Source organism: Oncorhynchus nerka, linkage group LG15, assembly GCF_034236695.1.
Source record: "Oncorhynchus nerka isolate Pitt River linkage group LG15, Oner_Uvic_2.0, whole genome shotgun sequence".
Taxonomy (NCBI): domain Eukaryota; kingdom Metazoa; phylum Chordata; class Actinopteri; order Salmoniformes; family Salmonidae; genus Oncorhynchus; species Oncorhynchus nerka.
In genome coordinates, this window is record NC_088410.1 from 84,328,440 (window position 1) to 84,356,382 (window position 27,943).

At 43.5% G+C, this 27,943-nt stretch overlaps 1 protein-coding gene across 1 annotated transcript; it reads right to left on the reverse strand.

Moving 5' to 3' along the window:
* Positions 1-124: 124 nt before the first annotated feature.
* LOC115143421 (membrane metallo-endopeptidase-like 1) lies at positions 125-27,679 on the reverse strand. Its single transcript, XM_029683839.2, has 24 exons — positions 27,438-27,679; positions 23,786-24,080; positions 23,209-23,253; positions 22,841-22,900; positions 22,516-22,677; positions 22,264-22,344; positions 22,012-22,107; positions 19,370-19,488; positions 19,181-19,246; positions 18,946-19,080; positions 18,573-18,662; positions 17,795-17,931; positions 17,314-17,407; positions 16,897-17,025; positions 16,644-16,742; positions 15,964-16,047; positions 15,724-15,827; positions 15,557-15,615; positions 11,130-11,249; positions 10,858-10,991; positions 10,642-10,707; positions 10,405-10,500; positions 6,837-6,913; positions 125-6,755 (listed from the first exon to the last, which is right to left on the reverse strand). The coding sequence occupies exons 2-24, from the start codon at positions 23,940-23,942 to the stop codon at positions 6,656-6,658; spliced, it is 2,310 nt and encodes a 769-aa protein (XP_029539699.1). The 5' UTR covers positions 23,943-24,080; positions 27,438-27,679; the 3' UTR covers positions 125-6,655.
* Positions 27,680-27,943: the final 264 nt, after the last annotated feature.

Below are 27,943 nucleotides of genomic sequence, written 5' to 3' on the forward strand. Positions count from 1 at the left end.
AAATAGGACCATTAGATTGACTTAGGTTTATCTAGGCACAAGTCTATCTACTCTATGTAAAATGTGAATAAACAGCATTAGAATATCCAACCTGCATTCCACAATAAACTCCAAACACTACATGTGATGCTTAGACAAGTTCATTTAATCAATTTGACTTCATATCTTCAATAAGTATAGCATTTGTTTTTACATCAAGATATACAGTGACATAATAAATTGCATATTACTAATGCAATGCTTATGCAATATGTAATTTATCACAAAACAGCACAAATTCAGAACATTGTAAAGTACCCATCATTTACTATAATCAATAGTTTGAAAATTACTCACGAGTTTGAGAAGTAAGGATTTAGCTCAATAGCTCTATAATAATCACAATTAAACATTGAAAATGGAGACTTGAAACATCTCAGGTAAACAATCAATTGATAGCGCTAATAAGGGATTGTGAGTCACAAAAATAGCTGGTCTAGATAATTATATAGCGGTATAAGCTTTCACCTGCGAATAACAGAGAAGCACACAGCAATGACAAGGTATCATTTTGTGGTTTCAGAAATGTATTTTCTGCGTGTTCCATTTTGGTTTAGAGTTATATCATAAGGTAGTTATGCAAGAAGAATGAACATCCAATACCAGATACTCTATCTATATTATTTATTTATTTAATTATCATGGTCTAAGGAATACTATAGTGGGGAAATGTCCATCTATTATCACAGGTTAAAGGAGCTATACTATATATATATATATATAGTGCCCGTCTAAAATTTGGACACACCTACTCATTCAAGTGTTTTTCTTTATTTCTAAATTTTCCATTTTCTAAATTATAAAATACTAGTGAATACATCAAAACTATGAAACAACACATATGGAATCATGTAGTAACCAAAAAAGTGTTAAACAAATAAAAATATATTTTGTATTTGAGATTCTTTGAAGTAGCCACCATTTACCTTGATGACAGCTTTGCACACTCTGGGGAATTCTCTCAACCAGCTTCATGAGGTAGTCACCTGGAATGCATTTCAATTAACAGGTGTGCCTTGTGAAAAGTTCATTTGTGAAATGTCTTTCCTTCTTAATGCATTTCAGCCAATCAGTTGTGTTGTACCAGGTAGTGGTGGTATACAGAAGATAGCCCTATTTGGTAAAAGACTAAGTCCATATTATAACAAGAACGGCTCAAGCAAAGAGAAACGACCGTCCATCATTACTTTAAGACATGAAGGTCAGTCAATGTGGAGCATTTCAAGAACTTTGAACATTTCTTTAAGTGCAGTAGCAAAAACCATCAAGCGCAATGACGAAACTCTCTCTCATGAGGACAGCCACAGAAAAGGAAGGCCCAGAGTTACCTCTGCTGCAGAGGATGTTCATAGAGTTACCAGCCTTGCAGCGCAAATAAAGTTCAAGTAACAGACACATCTCAACATCAACTCTTCAGAGGAGACTGAGTGAATCAGGCCTTCATGGTCAAATTGCTGCAAAGAAACCACTACTAAAAGGACACCAATAATAAGAAGAGACCTGCTTGGGCCAAGAAACACGAGCAATGGACAGACATTAGACCGGTGGAAATCTATCCTTTGGTCTGATGAGTCCAATCTTGAGATTTTTGGTTCCAACCGTTGTTTCTTTGTGAGACGCAAAGTAGGTGAATGGATTATCTCTGAATATGTGGTTCCCACCGTGAAGCATGGAGGAGGAGGTGTGATGGTGTGGAGGTGTTTTGCTGGTGACACTGTCTGTGATTTATTTAGAATTCAAGGCACACTTAACCAGCATGGCGATCACTGCATTCTACAGTGATAGGCCATCCCAACTGGTTTGCGCTTCGTGGAACTATCATTTGTTTTTCAACAGCACAATTACCCAAAACACACCGCCAGGAAGCGTTTTGGCTATTTGACTAAGGAGAGTGATGGAGTGCTTCATCAGATGACCTGGCCTCCACAATTACCTGACCTCAAACCAATTGAGATGGTTTGGGATGAGTTGGATCGCAGAGTGAAGGAAAAGCAGCCAACAAGTGCTCAGAATATGTGGAAACTCGTTCAAGACTGTTGGAAAAGCATTCCTCATGAAGCTGGTTGAGAAAATGCCAAGAGTGTGCAAAGCTGTCATCAAGGCAAAGGGTGGCTACTTTGAAGAATCTCAAATATAAAATACATTTTGATTTGTTTAACACTTTTTTGGTTACGATATGATTCCATATGTGTTATTTTATAGTTGTGATGTCTTCACTATTATTCACTAATATTCTATGTAGAAAACAGTATAAATAAAGAAAAACCATTGAATGAGTAGGTGTGTCCAAACTGTTGACTGGTACTGTATATGTGTGTGTGTGCTATGTTTTTATAGACAAAATGTGTATGAAGTACAATCCTCAAAATATTTTCTGTGCAGATGGTATTGACACCACTATACTGTGCCTTATAACAGTAGGCTGTTTAAATGTAAGTTACTATTTTGAAACTTTTTCCAGAGGAAAAACCAACAACAAATACAAGGGTACATCCCAAAGTATAGTGTGCCGTTTGAGACACAGCTTTGCATGGTCAATGGTTATTTTAATTCCTTGTAAACTATGGGGAGTCACTTTGACTGTCATTATACTACAACACCACTCACATCCTAGTCCCAAAGCTATTGGAATCCCCTGCACTGTACACCAGTCTACAGTAAGCCATTACAAGAAGTAAACAGGCAGAGTGAATGTAGAAAAAGTTTCAAAAGCAGATACAGTATATCATGAACATTCAATAAATCAGTCTCTGATGAGACAGAACAGTCATGTTCAATTGACCAAGGCATCCTGACTGTGTTGAGCTCTCAGCAATATCGGTGTGTTTGTTTTCCTCAGCACCATGCCAGCCTGTTTAATCATTTTGTCCGGTTCTCTGTTCCACTCTCCTGTTCTGCTCTTTAGTTCTGCTGCTTGTTAATCAACATTGAAACAGTCCTGCCACTGACTGGCAACTATCTAATGAGAAGCCATTTCCCCAGTGTCCATCTGTCCATCTGTGTTATCATGAGACCCCTTATAGTGGTTAGTTAACATGCTCCCGACAGTCCTCATACATGCTACAGCACACAGCCTTTCCATACCTAGGCCACTGATCAATGGCAGTGATCAAGAGGTACCACTTCACCCCTCACCTACACTTGTGGAGTTTCCAGTGTCTTTATTCATACCTACATTCCACCTCGTGTGTGTGTGTGTGTGTGTGTGTGTGTGTGTGTGTGTGTGTGTGTGTGTGTGTGTGTGTGTGTGTGTGGGGTGGGTGGGGGGGGGTTGTAATATCAAGTGTAAATCACAATAAAAATAAATGAAATTAAAATAATTTTTGTACAAATTGTGAACATGTGCTGTCTGTCCTGGAAACCGTTGTGGAACATTTCGTAGTAATCTCTGAAATGTTGGCATTTTAGACAGCCAAGTCAGACCATGAAAGATAATAGGCCATAAAAGGAACTGCTACACACAGTATCCCATTTCAGTAGAATACTTTATTCTATTTAATTCCTCCATTTCTTGCACATCCAATATGGAAAGAGGGATCCAGATGCAAAAGTAACAGATGTTTTGTCTCTTTGTACATTTTAAAAAATATATATAATGGAGGGAGGAGAAATGGAGGAAAGGGACATGATTCCCCTGTTTAGGGCCCAGTGTGTATGTAGAGGTTTCCTTCCTCTGTACAGATAATGTCTTGTTTTACAGGTGGGACGCCATGCAGCTGAGGCATGACTACACATTCCTCATTAAGTCACTAGCTAGTCCAAACCCATGACTCTATTACGGGATGTTGGGATCAGTTTTCAGTTCTTTTTTCTATGCAAAAAACCTAAAGCATTGTATACACTTAGACTTCTCTGTGCACCTTTTTGAAATGTACCTCTCTAAATGTTCCTTTCTGACCATATCCTCATAAGGCCCAATGCTCTGAGATAAGGAACACTGGTTGATCAAATGTTTATCTATGAAATGTAACACAAGACATACAGTAATTAAAATCACTTAGTTTCAACTTACAGTTGTGACCGTGTATTGAGTATCTATCATAAATAAGATACTGATCAATCCGTGGCAGATCATCACTATAACTCTCAAAGAAAACAGTGTTAGCCTAGCAAGTCTTTTAAGCTACTTTCCAAGCAATTACATATTTGTAGATTTCACATTTATATACACTACCATTCAAAAGTTTGGGGTCAATTGGAAATGTCCTTATTTTTGAAAGGAAATGACATTTTTTGTCCATTAAAATAACATCAAATTGATCATAAATACAGTGTAGACATTGTTAATGTTGTAAATGACTATTGTAGCTGGAAACGGCAGATTTATTATGGAATATCTACATCGGCGTTCAGAGGCCCATTATCAACCATCATTCCTGTGTTCCAAAGGCATGTTGTGTTAGCTAATCCAAGTTGATCATTTTAAAAGGATAATTGATCATTAGAAAAGCCTTTTGCGATTATGTTAGCACAGCTGAAAACTGTTGTTCTGATTAAAGAAGCAATAAAACTGGCCTTCTTTAGACTAGTTGAGTATCTGGAGCATCAGCATTTGTGGGTTCGATTACAGGCTCAAAATGGCCACAAACAAATAACTTTCTTCTGAAACTTGTCAGTCTATTCTTGTCCTGAGAAATGAAGGCTATTCCATGCGAGAAATTGCCAAGAAACTGAAGAGCTCGTACAACGCTGTGTACTACACAGCATTGGGGCGGCAGGTAGCCTAGTGGTTAGAGCGTTGGGCCAGTAACTGAAAGGCTTCTTTAAATAGTACCCGCAAAACACCAGTCTCAAAGTCAACAGTGAAGAGGCGACTCTGAGATGCTGGCCTTCTAGGCAGAGTTCCAAAGAAAAAGCCTTATCTCAGACTTGCCAATAAAACATTAAGAAGGGCAAAAGAACACAGACACTGGACAGAAGAACTCTGCCTAGAAGGCCAGCATCCCGGAGTCTCCTCTTCACTGTCGACGTTGAGACTTGTGTTTGCGGGTACTATTTCCTTAAGCTGCCAGTTGAGGACTTGTGAGGCGTCTGTTTCTCAAACTAGACACTCTAATGTACTTGTCCTCTTGCTCAGTTGTGCACTGGGGCCTCCCACTCCTCCTTCTATTCTAGTTAAAGACAGTTTGCGCTGTTCTGTGATGGGAGTAGAACACAGCGTTGTACGAGATCTTCAGTTTCTTGGCAATTTCTCGAATGGAACAGCCTTCATTTCTCAGAACAAGAATAGACTGACGAGTTTCAGAAGAAAGTATATATATTTTTAAATCAGCTGTTTCCAGTTACAATAGTCATTTACAACATGAACAATGTCTACACTGTATTTCTGATCAATTTATTGTTTTTTTAATGGACAAAATTTTTGATTTTCTTTCAAAAACGAGGACATTTCTAAGTGACTCCAAACTTTTGAACGGTAGTGTATGTTGTAGCAAAAAATTTAAGCCATCCTTTTTAGATTTTCTAAATGTTCATATAAGATTAAAGCTGCAAATGTTTAACAGTCTGTCTTCAGGTAAATTGCTTTATTTCAAAGAGTGACGTAGCCAAGCCAGCTCTAGTTCACTGCTTGCTCTACATTTTCTCACAGAGCCTTTATTCATTTCGTAGTCACACTGTAATGAGAAACTTCCCACTGGGCACAGACGTCAATTCAATGTCTATTCCACGTTGGTTCCACGTAATTTCATCGTGGGAAAAACGTTGATTCAACCAGTATGTTATTATTCACTTTACCTCTTTGCTTTGTGGAAAAATGTCTTGAAAAACAAATGTTTCATATCAGACAGGATCGTACAAGGCAACACGGTGCCTAAAGATACTCGGCACATAGATTTAAGCCACTAAATATGTGGGCTTCAAAGCGCTGTGGATTTGCCACCCGAATGACTTGACAAAAAGCAGAAAGAGTTGTTTAGGAAATTCTTCAAAAAGTCAGTTAAAGCATTTAAAGCCAGCTCGGCTGAAACCTATTCTACAAAATCTTAGGAATTTCCTACATTTCCCCGACTATTCATGTATCAACTGACCACCCACAGTGGAGCTTCAGATTGAAGTACACTCTTAGAGAAAAAGGGATCTCTGCTTGCTTCATATATGGCACCCTTATTCTTATTCACTGAACTAAAATTTAGAACCCTATATGGATCCAATTTGGTTCAGTGAAGAACAACCCCTAAAGGCTCTATATAGAACCTTTAGGGGTGCCATAAATTAAGCAATTATAGAAACCTTTTTTGGTTCTACCCAGAATCTTTTTTTCCTGAGAGTGTATACAACAAAACCACAAGTAAAACTGTTCACCCACAGACAACATCTTCAAGCTGAGTAGCCATCTAAGCACATACTCCTTGCAAGTGTTTTTCCTGTCTAATCATAGTTTTAATCTGCTTCAAGTGGTGATACTAGGGTGTATTTTGGTCAGTTATCCAGTCCATATATAGACTGTATTCTGCATTTACACACTGTTAAAACACTTGTGTAAATATCTATTATCTTCTGCCATGTAAGTCTATCAGACATACTCAGGATGCCTCTGTGGTAGTTAAGCATGTTCTTTTGTTCAGTTGCCCCAGTCAATAAATAATTAACAAGAGTAGAAGAAGGCAGGAACTGGCTACCACACCCGACATTTTATCTCAGGGTTCATGGGAGTACCCGGTTTGCACTGGAATGCCTCTGAGAATGCTCCAAAATTCTGTAGGGAGCCGAGCACCCTGTGAGAGAAGATAAAGAGTGTTAACAGATTAATGACAGAAAATAGGTTGGAATAGCCAAACACTACAGTTGGTCGTTACCTGTATTCCAGGGGACTGTGGGAGTCCGTTTTGATGGACTGGCTGGCATATTCAGGCCGATAAGCACCACACCATACCTGGAGGAGGAAGATGTATCACTAATTCATGAATTCAATTTTGACACAATAACAGCAGATACAGTATTACTGTGCCCATAACACATTTATTTTCTCAACTACATACACCTGTTCGTATTTTACAAGTGAAGATATTTTGGGACTGAATGTAAACCATAAAATGACGAAGAACATGACATGACAGAGAGAACACCTTAAGGGGTACTAAGTCTTTTTCCCAAGGCGCTGTTCGACAGCCCAACTGAATAATCCCAGCAGGGATTATGCTTGACTTTAGCTTTGACCTGGTTTTGGATGAAGACTGTCAAACACTAGTCTGGCTTTGTTCTGGCCTTGTTTTCCCTGGCACAGTACCGCAGTGGTCTTTATTTTGGCAAAATATTCTGGACCCCTAGGTAGGTAGCTTGATATAATGATCTGGAGTAGTTTTAAACTCCTTGGTCCAACTGTTTATTACTTGAAACCCAAGTATTTAGGAAAATATACAGTTTTGGGGCTTTTGCTGTCAGTGGTCTCTACACCAGCGTTTCTCAATGGTCCGTGAACAGCAGTGGAGGAAGGGTGGTAATATACACTATATATACACACAAAACTATGTGGACACCCCTTCAAATTAGGGGATTTGGCTATTTCAGACACACCTGTTGCTGACAGTTGTATAAAATCGAGCACACAGACATGAAATCTCCATAGGAAAACATTGGCAGTAGAATAGTCCAGCTTTTTTCCATCTACGTAACATTGCAAAAATCAGAAACTTTCTGTCCAAAAATGATGCAGAAAAATTAATCCATGCTTTTGTTACTTCTAGGTTAGACTACTGCAATGCTCTACTTTCCGGCTACCTGGATAAAGCACTAAATAAACTTCAGTTAGTGCTAAATACGGCTGCTAGAATCCTGACTAGAACCAAAAAATTTGATCATATTACTCCAGTGCTAGCCTCCCTACACTGGCTTCCTGTCAAGGCAAGGGCTGATTTCAATGTTTTACTGCTAACCTACAAAGCATTACATGGGCTTGCTCCTACCTATCTCTCTGATTTGGTCCTGCCGTACATACCTACACGTATGCTACGGTCACAAGACGCAGGCCTCCTAATTGTCCCTAGAATTTCTAAGCAAACAGCTGGAGGCAGGGCTTTCTCCTATAGAGCTCCATTTTTATGGAATGGTCTGCCTACGTATGTGAGAGACGCAAACTCGGTCTCAACCTTTAAGTCTTTACTGAAGACTCATCTCTTCAGTGGGTCATATGATTGAGTGTAGTCTGGCCCAGGAGTGTGAAGGTGAACGGAAAGGCTCTGGCGCAACGAACCGCCCTTGCTGTCTCTGCCTGGCCGGTTCCCCTTTTTCCACCGGGATTCTCTGCCTCTAACCCTATTTCAAGGGCTGAGTCACTGGATTACTGGTGCTCTTTCATGCTGTCCCTAGGAGGGGTATGTCACTTGAGTGGGTTGAGTCACTGATGTGATCTTCCTGTCTGGGTTGGCGCCCCCCCCTCGGGTTGTGCCGTGGCGGAGATCTTTGTGGGCTATACTCGGCCTCGTCTCAGGATGGTAAGTTGGTGGTTGAAGATATCCCTCTAGTGGTGTGGGGGCTGTGCTTTGGCAAAGTGGGTGGGGTTATATCCTTCCTGTTCGGCCCTATCCGGGGTTATCATCGGATGGGGCCACAGTGTCTCCTGACCCCTCCTGTCTCAGCCTCCAGTATTTATGCTGCAGTAGTTTACGTGTCGTGGGGCTAGGGTCAGTTTGTTATGTCTGGAGTACTTCTCCTGTCTTATCCGGTGTTCTGTGTGAATTTAAGTATGCTCTCTCTAATTCTCTCTTTCTTTCTCTCTCTCGGAGGACCTGAGCCCTAGGACCATGCCTCAGGACTACCTGGCATGATGACTCCTTGCTGTCCCCAGTCCACCTGGCTGTGCTGCTGCTCCAGTTTCAACTGTTCTGTCTGTGATTATTATTATTTGACCATGCTGGTCATTTATGAACATTTGAACATCTTGGCCATGTTCTGTTATAATTTCCACCTGGCACAGCCAGAAGAGGACTGGCCACCCCTCATAGCCTGGTTCCTCTCTAGGTTTCTTCCTAGGTTTTGGCCTTTCTAGGGAGTTTTTCCTAGCCACCGTGCTTCTACACCTGCATTGCTTGCTGTTTGGGGTTTAAGGCTGGGTTTCTGTACAACACTTTGAGATATCAGCTGATGTACGAAGAGCTTTATATAAATACATTTGATTTGATTTGACTTGAATGGCCTTACTGAAGAGCTCAGTGACTTTCAACGTGGCACCGTCATAGGATGCCACCTTTCCAACAAGTCAAATTTCTGCTCTGCTAGAGCTGCCCCGGTCAACTGTAAGTGCAGTTATTGTGAAGTGGAAACATCTAGGAGCAACAACGGCTCAGTCGCGAAGTGATAGGCCACACAAGATCACAGAACAGGACCGATGAAAATCTTCTGTCCTCGGTTGCAACACTCACTAGTTCCAAACTGCCTCTTGAAATAACGTCAGCACAAGATCTGTTCGTCGGGAGCTTCATGAAATGGGTTTCCATGGCTGAGCAGCCGCACACAAGCCTAAGATCACTATGCCAATGTCAGCGTTGGCTGGAGTGGTGTAAAGCTCACTGCCATTGGACTCTGGAGCAGTAGAAATATGGTCTCTCGAGTGTTGAATCACGCTTCATCATCTGGCAGTCCGACGGACAAATCTGAGTTTGGCGGATGCCAGGAAAGCGCTACCTGCCCCAATGCATAATGCTAAATGTAAAGTTTGGTGGAGGAGGAATAATGAACTGGGGCTGTTTTTCATGGTTTGGGCTAGGCCCTTTAGTTCCAGTGAAGGGAAATCTTAACGCTACAGCATACAATTACATTCTAGACGATTCTGTGCATCCAACTTTGTGGATCGCTGACTGCGAGTCAGGCCTAATCGTCCAACATCAGTGCCCGACCTCCCTAATGCTCTTGTGGCTGAATGGACGAAAGTCCCGCAGCAATGTTCCAACAGCTAGTGGAAAGCCTTCCCAGAAGAGTGGAGGCTGTTATTGCAGCAAATGGGGGATCAACTCCATATTAATGCCCATGAGTTTTGAATGAGATGTTCGACGAGCAGTTGTCCACGACGAGCAGTTGTCCGACTTACATGTCGTGTAGGTTTTAGGTCCCTGATGCAATAAAGGTTGAGAAACAGTGGTCTACTCCAGACAATTCAATTTATTAAAGGGATGCTTTGAGATTTTGTCAATGAGGCCCTTTATCTACTTCCCCATAGCCAGAGGAACAAGTGGTTACCATTTCTATGCTAGTAGATACCCATAGACCTCCAGTCATTGTGCTAACACTAGTAAGAATTGGCTCCCAAAATACCTCTAACTTCCTTCTTACTGGACACAGATACATAAAAATGGTATCCACAAGGGAATGTAGATAAAGGGACTCATTGCCAAAATCCCGAAATATCACTTTAAAGTGGTGTTTACTCACTTGGGCAAAGTTAAGAAAGAAAAGTTGTTTGTGGTCCATGTCCAGACCAGGTAAACGATGCTCTTCACCTTCTCTCTCCATCCACTTCATGTAGGCCTGACCACAAACACACAAAAACATTCAAATGTCAAATATAATTAGATACTATTTAATCAGAAATCCATTTGTGTTAGAGAGTGGTTCATTGTGTTTTCATTGTGTTGTGGGGGTTGAATGGGTTTTGTGAGGGTGTCACACCTTATAGGCTTGCCGAACTCCTCCGTTGTCAGCGATGTTCTCCCCCAAAGTGCTAATTCCACTGACCTGGGGTCACGCAGAGACAGTCATTAACACACTCACAAAAAATCATTCATCGTCAATAATCTTTTCTAGTGAAGCTAAAATGAAGTATTAGTCAGTACACATAAATAAATGTTTGATTTTCCTATCCTTCTGCTACAATGGGAAACTCACATTTTGTCCGCCTGCGAGTTTCCAGTTGAAGTTGCCATATTGTTGCACCATACATTGTGATTGGTCCTTGAAGTGCTCAGCAGAATAATTACTCCACCAGTTAAGCATGTTACCATCCTTATCAAAATTACGGCCTGTTTTTAAAGATAAAACGTGGAATCAATTGTGATGCAGTCTCATTTAAATGTTCCTATCAATTAATACTCTATACTAATCATGACTGTGCAACACATTGGATACAAACATGGACAGTGATATGAGGACTGCCTCACCATTGTCATCAAACCCATGGGTGATCTCATGTCCAATGACCATCCCTATTCCTCCAAAGTTCAGGGCCTGGAGCTGCTGCTTACTGAAGAAAGGAGGCTGCAGGATACCTGCAGGGAATACTAGGATAAAGAACAGAGAGAAATGAACAGAACAGATCAGGCCAAATGAACAAAGAGAGTCTATCATTTTGCAACCTTAGGAGCAAGCCAATTAAACAGAATGTCAGCTTCATATCTGACTAATCATCACTGCACATTACCAGTCCATGTGTTTGCGGCATTGTCTGAGTGGAATTCATTGTGGCTTGCGCCCCAACCCCATCTCTTTTAGCCACAAAGCCTGTGTGCACTGGAGCCTGAAACGAGATCCATTCTATCAACAGCGGAAAGCATTACCGCCAGTCATTATTCTCAATGAGGTTAAAGTGGCAGTGAGACAGAACACCGGTGCACGCGGCAGAGAGGGCTCACATACAGAGAGGGCTCACATACAGAGAGGGGTCACATACAGAGAGGGCTCACATACAGAGAGGAGTCACATACCGAGAGGGCTCACATACAGAGAGGGCTCACATACAGAGAGGAGTCACATACCGAGAGGGCTCACATACAGAGAGGGCTCACATACAGAGAGGAGTCACATACAGAGAGGGCTCACATACAGAGAGGGCTCACATACAGAGAGGAGTCACATACAGAGAGGGCTCACATACAGAGAGGAGTCACATACCGAGAGGGCTCACATACCGAGAGGGCTCACATACAGAGAGGAGTCACATACCGAGAGGGCTCACATACAGAGAGGAGTCACATACAGAGAGGAGTCACATACAGAGAGGAGTAACATACAGAGAGGGCTCACATACAGAGAGGGCTCACATACAGAGAGGGGTCACATACAGAGAGGGCTCACATACAGAGAGGGCTCATACCTACAGAGAGGGGTCACATACAGAGAGGAGTCACATACAGAGTGGGCTCACATACAGAGAGGGCTCACATACAGAGAGGGCTCATACCTACAGAGAGGGGTCACATACAGAGAGGAGTCACATACAGAGAGGGGTCACATACAGAGAGGGCTCACATACAGAGAGGAGTCACATACCGAGAGGAGTCACATACCGAGAGGGCACACATACAGAGAGGAGTCACATACCGAGAGGGCTCACATACCGAGAGGGCTCACATACCGAGAGGGCTCACATACAGAGAGGAGTCACATACCGAGAGGAGTCACATACCGAGAGGGCTCACATACCGAGAGGAGTCACATACCGAGAGGGCTCACATACAGAGAGGGCTCATACCTACAGAGAGGGCTCATACCTACAGAGAGGGCTCACATACAGAGAGGGCTCACATACAGAGAGGAGTCACATACCGAGAGCGCTCACATACAGAGAGGGCTCACATACAGAGAGGGCTCATACCTACAGAGAGGGGTCACATACAGAGAGGAGTCACATACAGAGAGGGGTCACATACAGAGAGGGCTCACATACAGAGAGGAGTCACATACCGAGAGGAGTCACATACCGAGAGGGCTCACATACAGAGAGGAGTCACATACCGAGAGGGCTCACATACCGAGAGGGCTCACATACCGAGAGGGCTCACATACAGAGAGGAGTCACATACCGAGAGGAGTCACATACCGAGAGGGCTCACATACAGAGAGGAGTCACATACCGAGAGGAGTCACATACCGAGAGGGCTCACATACAGAGAGGGCTCACATACAGAGAGGGCTCATACCTACAGAGAGGGCTCACATACAGAGAGGGCTCACATACAGAGAGGAGTCACATACCGAGAGCGCTCACATACAGAGAGGGCTCACATACAGAGAGGGCTCACATACAGAGAGGAGTCACATACCGAGAGGGCTCACATACAGAGAGGGCTCACATACAGAGAGGGGTCACATACAGAGAGGGCTCACATACAGAGAGGGCTCACATACAGAGAGGAGTCACATACAGAGAGGGCTCACATACAGAGAGGGCTCACATACAGAGAGGGCTCACATACAGAGAGGGCTCATACCTACAAAGAGGGCTCATACCTACAGAGAAGGCTCATACCTAGAGAGAGGGTTCATACCTACAGAGAGGGTTCATACCTACAGAGAGGGCTCATACCTACAGAAAAGGCTCATACCTACAGAGAGGGCTCATACCTACAGAGAAGGCTCATACCTACAGAGAAGGCTCATACCTAAAGAGAAGGCTCATACCTACAGAGAAGGATCATACCTACAGAGAGGGCTCATACCTACAGAGAAGGCTCATACCTACAGAGAAGGCTCATACCTAAAGAGAAGGCTCATACCTACAGAGAAGGATCATACCTACAGAGAGGGCTCATATCTACAGAGAAGGCTCATACCTACAGAGAGGGCTCATACCTAGAGAGAGGGCTCACACCTACAGAGAAGGCTCATACCTACAGAGAAGGCTCATACCTACAGAGAAGGCTCATACCTACAGAGAGGGTTCATACCTACAGAGAGGGCTCATACCTACAGAGAAGGCTCATACCTACAGAGAAGGCTCATACCTACAGAGAGGGCTCATACCTACAAAGAGGGCTCATACCTACAGAGAAGGCTCATACCTACAGAGAGGGCTCATATCTACAGAGAGGGCTCATATCTACAGAGAAGGCTCATACCTACAGAGAGGGCTCATACCTAGAGAGAGGGCTCACACCTACAGAGAAGGCTCATACCTACAGAGAAGGCTCATACCTACAGAGAAGGCTCATACCTACAGAGAGGGTTCATACCTACAGAGAGGGCTCATACCTACAGAGAAGGCTCATACCTACAGAGAAGGCTCATACCTACAGAGAGGGCTCATACCTACAAAGAGGGCTCATACCTACAGAGAAGGCTCATACCTACAGAGAGGGCTCATACCTATAGATAAGGCTCATACCTATAGAGAGGGCTCATACCTACAGAGAGGGCTCATATCTACAGAGAGGGCTCATACCTAGAGAAAGGGCCCATACCTAGAGAGAGGGCTCATACCTAGAGAGAGGGCTCATACCTATAGATAAGGCTCATACCTATAGAGAGGGCTCATACCTACAGAGAGGGCTCATATCTACAGAGAGGGCTCATACCTAGAGAAAGGGCCCATACCTACAGAGAGGGCTCATACCTACAAAGAGGGTTCATACCTACAGAGAAGGCTCATACCTACAGAGAGGGCTCATACCTATAGAGAGGGCTCATACCTACAGAGAGGGCTCATATCTACAGAGAGGGCTCATACCCAGAGAAAGGGCCCATACCTAGAGAGAGGGCTCATACCTAGAGAGAGGGCTCATATCTATAGAGAGGGCTCATACCTACAGAGAAGGCGCATACCTACAAAGAGGGCTCATACCTACAGAGAAGGCTCACATACCTACAGAATAGACTCATACATATGGGCTCATAAGACTGTTAAATAGCTAACATAATAGCTTTGAGACTATTTTTGCACTGTGTCTATGCACGCTCACAGGACTCTACACACTCACTCAAACTGACATTCCAATGCACACATATAAACTCTACACACACGCACTCACATACAGTCACCATTTACACTGCTGCTTCTCTAAATCTCACATCCTGATGCCTAGTCACCTTACATACATGTCTATGGTATTGGAACTGACTTCTTACTTTTTTTCTTCATATTTTAAATGTTTCATTTATTATTATTTTTAGTGGTATATTGATATTGATTACTGTATTATTGGGTTTGAAGCTTTCAAGAAAGGCATTTCACTGTACTTCTGCATGTAACTTTAAAAGATGAAACTTCACACAGCATAGCACTCACATCAGAGCCAAACCATAATAGTCACCAGGTGGTCTGTCTGTCAGCTTCCAGTAAGACTACAAATAGACCCAAAGGAATGGCTTGAAGAGTTGTGTAATATTTCACTATGGTTCAGGGGAAGAAATGTTCAATGTAATGTTTAATGTTCTGTATGTAACACAATATTATTACAACCAAATGCAAACGAGTCCCTATTCAAAATACATCCCTTTTATCTGCTCCAGTTAGCTGCCAGCTGCATGCATTCACATCATTTCTTAAATCAGGAGTTGACTGTTTTATTTGCTCCAGTTAGCTGAAAGCTGCATGCATTCACATCATTTCTTAAATCAGGAGTTGACTGTTTTATCTGCTCCAGTTAGCTGCCAGCTGCATGCATTCACATCATTTCTTAAATCAGGAGTTGACTGTTTTTCAATCATTCAAGAACTTGTAAGAAATAAATCCTTTGCTAGTATAGAAACAAATACTGTAGTCACAATTATTGTTAGTAAGGGATATCCTTAAGTCAGGATTGGCCGGCGATAGATAACTTCAGATGGATGACGAAAGATGCAGCTAGTGTGTTGGCTGTTGTCATCTTACCTATCTGGTTTCTGTTTGGTGAGTAGAAAGCATTGACCACAGCAGCACCAATGATCCACCTAGAAAAAAACACTAGAATATAGATCTCACCATTTAAGAGGGAATGTGGAATGTGTACATGTGTTTATGTTCACGTGTGTCTATGAGGCTAAATGGATGTATCTTACATGTCTGGGTTGACCGGCTCTCTCAGCTTCTTCAAACTCTTGTGTGCTTCAGCCTGCAGGTTCTCAAGGATGTTCTCAAAGTAGTTCTCCTCGCTAAAGTTCAACTGCAGACAGAGACCCAGATCATCAGAAAAAATCTAGACGACAATTTGTACATCCATTTCACTCTGAAAAGGAGGATTTATCATAATCCTTTGAGGCCCAAAGGGGCTAATGTGTAGACAGGTCTCACAGACATACATGGGCATACTCCTGGTCAAGCTTCAGATTGCTCTCTTCCAGAATGTGGTCAGGATAGCCAATATGCTCCTTAATGGCCATGGCCTGTAAACATAGAGCAATAGAACAGTCAGCTGGTAAATTCTTTCTTTTACATATTCTAAACACTGATGATGTACAGGTAACTGCCAAAATAATGGAAACACTTGAGTAAATGAGGGATACAAAGTATATTGAAAGCAGGTGCTTCCACACAGGTGTGGTTTCAGAGTTAATTAAGCAATTAACATCATGCTTAGGGTAATGTATAAAAATGCTGTGCAGGCCATTATTTTGGCTACCATGGCCATGCCCCTATAGGATGATAATGTCCCCATCCACAAGGCACAAGTGGACACAATGGTTTGATGAGCATGAAAACAATGTAAACCATATGACATGGCTGTCTCAGTCACCAGAACTCAACCCAATTGAACACTTATGGGAGAATCTGGAGCGGCGCCTGAGAGTGTTTTCCACCACCATCAAATTATGGAATTTCTCGTGGAAGAATGGTGTCGCATCCTTCCAATATAGTTCCAGACCCTTTTAAAATCTATGCCAAGGTGCTTTGAAGCTGGTGGTGGCCCAACACCCTATTAAGACACTTTATGAATTTGTTTCTATTATTTTGCAGCTAGCTGTACATTGTATGTTTGTACCTTCTCTCTTGCTTTTTCCTTAGACTGGTCATCCATCCAGCTCAACTCCTCTAGCGTCTCCACGTACGCTTCCTGGATCTTACTGATGAGGTCACTAACCTGCCCACACAAAGAGATAATATATTCATTTACAGGGAAAGCAAACACAAACACACACACAAAGTGCAGACTAAACTGCTGTAGTGACAGTGATTATAGAAGCCGGAGCAGATTTTCCTGTTTTGTCTGCATCCTGTCTACAGGAGTGACTCACCATGCGTTTACTCTCACCAGCAAAGGTCTCTCGCACATACAGAGCCCCCACTGCATTCTCCATGCTGCCCTGGACGTAACGCACACAGTCTCTCCACCGCGCCTCCTCTACTGTCGTCCCATACAGGGCCTGACCACACAGACAGACCGTCAAAGTTGCCACACGTTTATACATGAATGAGCTTTTCAATGTGTCTGTTTCTAAGGGCTCATTAAATCTGTATCGTTGAAGTGTTACAGATTGCGCAATATACATTTTAAGGTAATTTCCAATTGAGCCGACATATGCATGCAGCGTTTACCGTGAATGCATTCTTCGCTATCGCGGGAACATTGCCTTTGAATTTCAATCACAAAGTAATGCTGAATTTCCACGATATGGATTGAATGCTCCTAGATGCTCATATCTCTGTCTCACCTTTCTATAGTGTGCCCTGGCATCTTTGAAGCGGCGACTAAGGCTGCTGACTCTCTCCATGACAACCTGCCAGGTGAGGTAGTTCTGCATGGTTCTGGAGGAGGAGACATTTCACCCAATAATGTCCCTCAATCACTCAACCAATGGATATACTGTACGTGACACACAGCGCTAGATGATGCAACCACAAATCTACACTTAGATAAAAGGTTTCCAAAAGGGTTCTTCGGCTGTCCCCATAAGAGAACCATTTTTGGTTCCAGGTAGAACCCTTTTGGTTTCTTTTTAGAACCCTCTGGGGAAAGGGTTTTACATGGAACCTAACAGAGTTCTGCCTGAAGCCGAATAAGCATTTTGTTTTAGGTTCTAGATGACACCTTTTTGTTCTAAGAGTGTACCGTTCTGCATGACTCACATGATAAATCACAGTAGATAAAATATTGATAGAGGCACATTTTAACTACACATCATCAGCTCTGACCTGACAGTGTGTTTGGAGAGCACTTTGTTCATCTTATCCAGGTAAGGGGAGCTATAGACCACCACCTCCTCTTCCAGCTGTACCTTCACAGCCACGCTGGACAACACACCACGCACAAACCTTGTCCAGTTAAAACCCTGGAAGAAATAGCACTGTTTTTGTTAGTAATATTAGTCTGAGGCTTGCTCTGCAATCTACAAGTGCATTTTGTAGCGATCTTAACCTAACAACTAGCGACCTCGTCAAGAAGCTCTGACCTCTTGGCGTAATGGCTAAGGTGTTGGGTTGACAGTCGCTGGACCCAGGTTTGAGTCCCGGTCGAGGCAACCCCCTACTACATTGGTGTCAGAAGTAGGATGGTGCCTGTGAGGCCATCGGAAAGGAGTGTACATGTGAGGGACTTGGTATAGAGAAGCGTGGGAACACGCTCTCCCGGCGGAAGGGGGTAATGTAACAACCTTAATGTATGCACTCTGGATAAGAGCGTCTGCTAAATGACTCAAACGTAAAGCAACAAGATCATCAAGGGGTTTGGACCTCTTAGCGTAACGGTTAAGGTGTTGGCTTGACAGTCAAGAAAGACCCGGGCTCGAATCCCAATCGTGGCTACCCCCCGAATTCGCTACAATATATATATATATATATATATATATATATATATATATATATATATATATATATATATAGTATAAAACATTGTCTACTTTATATAGACAATGCCATTAGATTTAGGTCTCAAGTCGTATCCACTTGAAATCACTAGAGTTGAAGCACTTACGTTGAGATTGAAGGACTCCTGCAGCTCAGTCAGGGTCATCTTTTTGTAGAGAATCGTGACATCCTGTCGCTCCTCTGCAGGGGATGTGGCCTTTGACATGACAAGACAGAAAGCATAGGCCTACAGTCATGTCTGATGCATTGAAATGTAAGGTGACAAACACTGTAATTAGCCATAATGTTGATCGATTCAAGTTTTTAACATGCAGATGACATGTAGTACAGTATAGTTGATTTCATCCGACTCTATTAGATGTTTCTTGTTGAAGACTAATTCATTTAATAAGAGGGGATAAATCCACCTCATTTGTGTTCTTGTCTCTTTTTAACTGTTGTCACAGTTCCGGTTCCTGTTGTGACAGGCCGGCACTCACATTTGCAATATCTGTTTCCAGCTCCAGCACTTGCACCATCTCCTCGACCACACGATCATCTTCCTGGGTCAAGTTCCTGTCTTCCCGGGCAATCCTCACCATGGAAACCATGAACTGCAGGTAGGCCTCTCGAACCTAAAGAGCCACATGACACATACATGCAAAGATGACCTTGTCTTTTCCAGTGCAATGACATTAACAGTACATTAATACACAATACTGTTTATGAAAGTACCCTTTTGTAGTTTCCATCATTGAAGTAATACTCTCTGGATGGCATTCCTAGTCCTGGCTGGTCAATCTGTAAAATAAAAACAGACTTGTTCGTTTTCGTACCACCCAATCAGAATGGGGGAAGATTTAATTTAAAAAAAACACAAGCACTGAACTATTGGAACATTGCGTATTCAAACACTGTCCTTACGTAGATGATGTGGCGCCGGGAGTCGCGGTCATCAGTCCACACATACATATCCAGCAGGACCTTCTTGTGGTAACGAGAGATGAGGGTGGCTAGAGTGTCCTCCAGGCTCCAGGCCTCCTCTGGGATAAAACAATTAAACAATTAAACATAAATACAGTACCAGTCAAAAGTTTGGATACAGCTACTCATTCAAGGGAGTTTCAATTTCTACATTATAGAATAACAGTGAATACATCAAAACTATGAAATAACACCTATGGAATCATGTAGTAACCAAAATAGTGTTAAACAAATCCAAATACACTACCGGTCAAAGGTTTTAGAACACCTACTCATTCAAGGGTTTTTCTAGATTTTTTTTACTATTTTCTAGATTGTAGAATAATAGTGAAGATATCAAAACTATGAAATAGCACATATGGAAGCATTTAGTAACCAAAAAAAGCGTTAAACAAATCAAAATATATTTTATATTTGAGATTCTTCAAAGTAGCCACCCTTTGCCTTGATGATAGCTTTGCACACTCTCTGTATTCTCTCAACCAGCTTCACCTGGAATGCTTTTCCAACAGTCTTGAAGGAGTTCCCTCATATGCTGAGCACTTGTTGGCAGCTTTTCCTTCACTCTGTGGTCCAACTCATCCCAAACCATCTCAATTGGGTTGAGGTCAGGTGATTGTGGCAGTCAGGTCATCTGATGCAGCACTCCATCACTCTCCTTCTTGGTCAAATAGCCCTTACACTGCCTGGAGATGTGTGGGTCATTGTCCTGTTGAAAAACAAATTATAGTGGGACTAAGTGAAAACCAGAGGGGGTGGCGTGTCGCTGCAGACTGCTGTGCTAGCCATGCTGGGTAAGTTTACCTTGAATTCTAACACAGACAGTGTCACCAGAAAAGCCCCCCCCACACCATCACACCTCCTCCTCCATGCTTCACGGTGGGAACCGCACATGCAGAGATCATCCATTCACCTACTCCGCATCTCACAAAGACAGGGCAGTTGGAACCAAAAATCTCACATTTGGACTCATCACACCAAAGGACAGATTTCCACCGGTCTAATGTCCATTGCTCGTGTTTCTTGGCCCAAGCAAGTGTCTTCTTATTATTGGTGTCCTTTAGTAGTGGTTTCTTTGCCACTACTAAAGTAGTAATTCGACCATGAAGGCCTGATTTATGCAGTCTCCTCTGAACAGTTGATGTTGAGATGTGTCTGTTAGTTGAACTCTGTGAAGCATTTATTTGGCTGCAATCTGAGGTGCAGTTAACTCTAATGAATGTATCCTCTGCAGCCAAGGTAACTCTGGGTCTTCCATTCCTGTGGCGGTCCTCAGGAGAGCCAGTTTCATCATAGCACTTGATGGATTTTGCGACTGCACTTGAATAAACTTTCAAAGTTCTTGACATTTTCCACATTGACTGACATTCATGTCTTAAAGTAATGATGGACTGTTGTTTCTCTTTGCTTATTTGAGCTGCTCTTGCCATAATATGGACTTGGTCCATATTAGGGCTATGTTCTGTATACCACCCCTACCTTATTGCAACACAACTGATTGGCTGAAATGCATTAAGAAGGAAAGACATTCCACAAATGAACTTTTAACAAGGCACACCTGTTAATTGAAATGCATTCCAGGTGATTACCTCATGAAGCTGGTTGAGAGAATTCCAAGAGTGTGTAAAGCTGTCATCAAGGCAAAGGGTGGCTACTTTGAAGAATCTCAAATAAAAAATATATTTTGATTTGTTTAACACTTTTTTGGTTACTACATGATTCCATATGTGTTATTTCATAGTTTTGATGTCTTCAATATTATTCTACAATGTAAAAAAACAAGAAAAATAAAGAAAAACCCTTAAATGAGTAGGTGTGTCCAAACTTTTGACTGGTTGTGTACATTAAATCTAACATTCAACATCTGGTTGGCAGAGATTAGACTGACTACCTCTCACACAGCCAAGTTTAGATGGCCACTGCCACACAATTTACAGTGCAGTCATAAATCTGTCTGTGCAGATGCACTTCCACATTGTAAATTCTGTTTGAGAACCTACATTTAATTACACTGGCGGCAGTCAGGTTTAGGGCAGAGAAAAGCGGTCTATTTTAAGAATCAGTCACAGTCCTGATTGGGAAGCTGCCCACTCAACACATCCACCCCCCCGTCACTACACCTGACTGCCCTTCAGTAGAGCCAGGGGGGCCCGCCTGGATGACCATGTCACATGTCACTCACAATCATATCACTCATCATTTCAGTTGGTGGACGTGGGACCAGAAGTCCCCACAACAATAGTAAACTAACAAATATTGGACCAACTGGGGACTTTTTGTTAGTCGCCACAAAGTCAAATGCTAATTCTAGGGCGTTTAGGGTTAAGGTTAGAATTAGTGTTAGGGTTAGAATTACGTTTAGGAGCTAGGGTTAGTTTTAGGTTCAGGGTTAGGAGCTAGGGTTAGGTTTAGGGTTAGGGTTAAGGTTAGGTTTTGGGGTTACGGTTAGGGTTAAGGTGAAGGTTAGGGTTACGATTAGGGTTAGGTTTTGGGTTAGGGGTCAGAGAAAATAGGATTTTGAATGGGACTGAATTGTGTGTCCCCACATGGTAAGTTATACAACACTGTGTGTGTATCAGTACCAGTAGTGCTGTTCCAGTCCTCTGAGGCAGCAGGCCAGTCTCCTATGCTGTCAATGAGAAGCATGAGTGGCTGGGAGTCGCGCTGCTCTATCAGAGCTACAGAAGACAACACGACACTATTAGCAACACACTGTCAGTCAATCTTACATACAGTACTGTTAATGAATGTTACAGAGTATACAGCTGATTCCGAGACCAAACGTCTGTGTAATAATGTTAGTTTGGAGTTTGGTTGAGAGGAGCCCTACTCACTCTCATTCATGCAGGAGCTGTAGAGAGTTTTGGCCTTCTTGAAGGCGTCACGGTCCTGATCACTCTCAGTCTCAAAAACTCCTGTGAGGAGACGACCAACAGAAACAAAAATGTACCTCATTCTGTTTAGTGATGTGATCTAACACAGAAAGTAGATTTGATCCTGTAAAAAACACTGTATCTGAGCATAGGTCTCTTTTCCCGCACAATGGCTGACCCTGAGGTTCCTATGGAAACATGTCACTGTCTGACCTTTGAGCACAATCTCCAGCCTGTCTCTGAGGATGTCGAAGACACTGTGACGGGAGCTGGTCTCTGGGATGACATGACGCTCCAGCCAGCCCCCACAAGCATATTGGTAGAAGTTCTGACACGGCTCCACCGTCGCATCCATGTTCTGCAAGAGACGAGCGGCTGTGGAGGGTAAAGTCAGCGGAGGACGGATAGGGGAGAATGTGAATAACATAGAAGGAAAGGGAATATTATGATGCAGTTATCTGTTATGTTGATATAAAATTGAGTGATGAGTTTTGTTTTTCGAGGACGGACAACCCCATACGCAGGCGGAACTGCTCACCTGCTGTGACGCACTCAGGAGTTGTGCAAACATTGCTGGGGCCAGAACGATACTTCTGCCCTGAAAACATAAAAAAATAAATACTATTGTCATTCCTGGCAGAGAGTAGGAATTTATTAGCAGCAGCATCAAGGGATTTTAGATTTCTCTGGCAAATCCTTGTTTGATACTGTCTGTCTGTCTGTCTGTCTGTCTGGTCTCTGAAATGGCTGTGTCAGCAATGACTCTGTTCTCTTGCTTTTGTCCGACACTGCTGATGAGGCAGCAGAGGGAATTAAAAGGGGATCATTCTCTGTCCAGTTTACATCGTACCGTATCCTATAACATATAAACACATACAGTATTTCAACTCAAGTGTCAAGACTCACCCTCAGTGACTGAGCTCCTTGACACACCAGGTCTATTGGACCGCTCTGCATTGGAGATGAAAAGACACTAAAAACACTTGTTCAGAGCAGGTACTGTACCTAGTACACACAGGAGGCTGCTGGCACCTTAATTGGGGAGGACGGGCTCTTGGTAATGGCTGGAGCGGAATATGTGGAATATTATCAAATACATCAAACACATGGTTTCCATGTGTTTGATGCCATTCCATTTGCTCAGTTCCAGCTATTATTATGAGCCGTCCTCCCCTCAGCAACCTCCACTGCTAGTACAGTAGGCTAGAACTCGTTGCCTAATTGTATTCTGAAAATTGGTTGCCTATTTATGTCTCAATAGATTTCACAAAACACTCTGGAATAGTTGTCAAAAGATGCTGATAACATTTTCTGTTACTCTCCAATTTTAATAACCTACTGCTTGAATGTGCTTTCAAACGATACAAATCATAACATAAACACCTGAAACATCACACATGGTATTTCTTCAGTCATTTCCAGTGAGGTGAGTGTAATTAGTGGAGGTCAAACTCTATTTTTATTGTAACTGGGTTGAGCCTACCTCTCAGAGCCGATGTGTAGAGGACTATCAGTCCAGCTAGGGCACAGCTGACCAGCAACAACAGCACAGACAGCCCAATCTCTGCAACAGTCCAACGACGCTTCCCTGGTTTGGTAGATTTTTCCATGATGTCCATTTGGCTTTCGGATTTGCCCATTCTCAGCTCTCCGGGCTCTCTGGAAAAGTAGTGTGGAGAGTGACAGGAACGGGATACAGCCAGAGAGCGTGCGGTGCGTCCCTGTGTGTGAGTGGGCTGTGTAAACTGATGCAGTGCAACGCCAGTCGCTCAAGTGACCTAGAGCGAGTGAGAAAAACATAGTTGAACCTTTGATTTATCTCTTCTCCATATGAAAGTGTCTCCTTTCTATGCTAATAGTCTAATCAATCACACACTTCCACGGTTCCATTACTGCGCAACATTGTAATGAAATTATTTTGCGTGTCAAATACATGGTGTTCCCTTGACTGCTGCTGTGATGTGGTATTGAACCAGCTTTAGCTGACACTGCATGACAAATTGTGATCTCGGGTGGGGTACTTCGCTATTTTCTGAAAATTATGAGGTTGGGACATAGCGTAAGATTTGTTAAATTAGACTTGAGACATTTTTAGCCTTGCAAGTGGTCCTTTTAGGCGAAGGTTAGATATAAAGTGGGTTTCTTACAGCATTTTTAATGGAATTATGCATTTGTGCATTTAGATTTAAAAAATGATAGACCTAACTGAATAGGTGTAATGTGGCCCTTTATAATTCTACAGTTGGCTGTACACTTCTCTACAACATGCTTCCAGAGCAATATTTCCTAATCATCGCAATGTTTTATTTGAACACAATATTGCAAATGAGCATTTCTGGGGAACAAACCCTCAATTACTAATACCTTTCAGCATCACTTTGCATATATTCACTTATCGGCACCTGTTCCTCCTATACCAGACTCCTCCCAAACCAGACTCCTCCTATACCAGCCTCCTCCAATACCAGCCTCCTCCAATACCAGCCTCCTCCAATACCAGCCTCCTCCTATACCAGCCTCCTCCAATACCAGCCTCCTCCAATACCAGCCTCCTCCCATACCAGCCTCCTCCAATACCAGCCTGCTCCTATACCAGCCTCCTCCAATACCAGCCTCCTCCTATACCAGCCTCCTCCCATACCAGCCTCCTCCAATACCAGCCTGCTCCTATACCAGTCTCCTCCAATACCAGCCTCCACCCATACCAGCCTCCTCCAATACCAGCCTCCTCCTATACCAGCCTCCTCCCATACCAGCCTCCTCCAATACCAGCCTGCTCCTATACCAGCCTGCTCCTATACCAGTCTCCTCCTATACCAGCCTCCTCCCATACCAGCCTCCTCCTATACCAGCCTGCTCCTATACCAGTCTCCTCCAATACCAGCCTCCACCCATACCAGCCTCCTCCATTACCAGCCTCCTCCAATACCAGCCTCCTCCTATACCAGCTTCCTCCAATACCAGCCTCCTCCAATACCAGCCTCCTCCAATACCAGCCTCCTCCAATACCAGCTTCTTCCCATACCAGCCTCCTCCTATACCAGCCTCCTCCTATTCCAGCCTCCTCCAATACCAGCCTCCTCCTATACCAGCCTCCTCCTATACCAGCCTCCTCCAATACCAGCCTCCTCCAATACCAGCCTCCTCCAATACCAGCCTCCTCCCATACCAGCCTCCTCCAATACCAGCCTGCTCCTATACCAGCCTCCTCCTATACCAGCCTCCTCCCATACCAGCCTCCTCCCATACCAGCCTCCTCCAATACCAGCCTGCTCCTATACCAGCCTCCTCCTATACCAGCCTCCTCCCATACCATACTCCTCCAATACCAGCCTCCTCCCATACCAGCCTCCACCCATACCAGAATCCTCCCATACCATTCTCCTCCCATACAAGCCTCCTCCAATACCAGCCTGTTGCACACTTTCTCTAGATGACTTCTATTAGGAGTGACAGGAGGCAGGGCTGTAAATAAGAGGTTCATGTCGCTGTGCCCCAGTAACTCCTCTTGATGAATACTCATGGGCACATGTCTGGCACTGCTGTGATGGATGACTGGGGGGAGAGAGGAGGGGGAGGATGGAGGGGGAGGATGAAGAGGAGGGAGGATGGGAGGATGGAGGGGAGGGAAGATGGAGGATGGAAGGGAGGGAGGGAAGATGGAGGGGTAGAGGACGGGAGGATGGAGGGACAAGATGGAGGCGGGGGAGGATGGAGGGGATGGAGGAGGGGAGGATGGAGGGAGAGGATGGAGGGGAGGATGGATGCAGGGGAGGGAGGATGGAGGGGAGGATGTAGGAGATGGAGGATGGAGGGGTAGAGGAGAGGAGGATGGAGGGGGAGGATGGAGGGGTGGAGGGCTAGAGGAGGGGAGGATGGAGGGCTAGATGAGGGGAGGATGGAGGGCTAGATGAGGGGAGGATGGAGGGGAGGATGGAGGGCTAGATGAGGGGAGGATGGAGGGGTGGAGGGCTAGAGGAGGGGAGGATGGAGGGCTAGATGAGGGGAGGATGGAGGGGGAGGATGGCATACTGTTGTATGTTGGAGGAGCTGCAGGTCTTCACTGCCCATCTCTAATAGATTGGCAGAAGCTGTCTGTCTCTATTTCAGAGCTGCGTGTCTCTGTTGCATTGGTCTGAAGCCGAAAAAGAAAGGAAATTCACAGGAGCACCACAATGCCTACTCCACCCATGCTCTACCAAGGTTTCGGTAATAATAACAATAATAATAAGTAATTGATATTTTTTTTAATATATTTAGATATTGCATATTTGATATCTAATAGTGATTTGAAGGACCTTTTTCTATATCAGTTTTCTCACTAATGGTGGTGCTCATGTATGCATTCAATTCCGTTGATATAGGTATTACCCTCATGTCTTGTAGAATAGATTAGATTTAGTCATCTAGAAAAGAGTCCTTCTATTTAGGCCATGAGCCATGAGACTTGAGCACCATGCGCAGCGTTTCACTTAGTGAATGAGAGCAATGATGCAGTGTTATGGTGTGGATCTGTATGTGTCAAAAGGAAACCTTCGGGTGGAAAATGTAATGGAAATGTTCCTTTCTCTAAAGATATTTTCTCATTAGTTTGGATGACATGTTCGGTGATTGGTACCGTAGCTACTTCTTTAAACTCTCAACTCTGTGCCAGTGTGTCAGGTCAACAGTGTGAACAGTGTATGAATAGTCTAATATACTCACATCTACACATATTGCTTGTTTATAACTGTATAATTACATAGAAAATGTAACATTGGAATATTTCAACTATTTTGAATTGTTGTCTAGTAGTTTGCTAAAATGACATTTCAGGTGGCGTTGGAGGTATTTGTTGGATGCACAAACATAGCATTCATGTTCGAAATAATCCATATGGTAGTCGACACGCACGATACAGTTTTCATTCAAAATAGAACAGAAAAGTGTTTTCTGACTGGGAGCAAAATGAGACATATATTTTGTTATCTAAATTAAATGACCAGCAAAGATCTTACAAATGAGACTCCAGTTTAAATCCTATGAAAAGCTGAAGCTATAGCAGCTATGAAGGTATACCTGTGTATGAACCTGTCCTGGTACAAGGTGTTCAGAGGTGTGTAGCGAGGGAGTGCCTGTGAGGCAGTGCTCCTTACCTGTATCTGGTCAGTAGAACTCCCTGAGACGTCCCTTACAGCAGGCTGTATTTCCCAGACACCCCTACTGAGCTGTCACCCAGAGCTGGTGTGTGGAGAAATGAGGCTGTGGAACTGGATACTGGAGAGATACTATCTGGTCCAGTTCGCAGCTCAGGGAGTGTGTGTGTGAGAGAGAGAGAGAGAGACAGAGTGAGAGAGTGAGAGAGTGAGTGAGATAGAGATAGAGAGGGGGGTGAAAGAGTGAGAGATGGAGGGAGGGAGGGGTATAGGGAGAGATGGTAGCAGGCTGCCAGTGAGATAGTGAGAGTGATAATAAGAAATCCTGAGGAGAAGAAGACTGTTGGGAGGGGGACAGAGAGAGAGAGAGAGAGAGAGAGAGAGAGAATGGGAGAGAGAGAATGGGAGAGAGAGAGAGCGAGAGAGAGAGAGAATGGGAGAGAGAGAGAGAGAGAGAGAGAGAGAGAGAGAGAGAGAGAGAGAGAGAGAGAGAGAGAGAGAGAGAG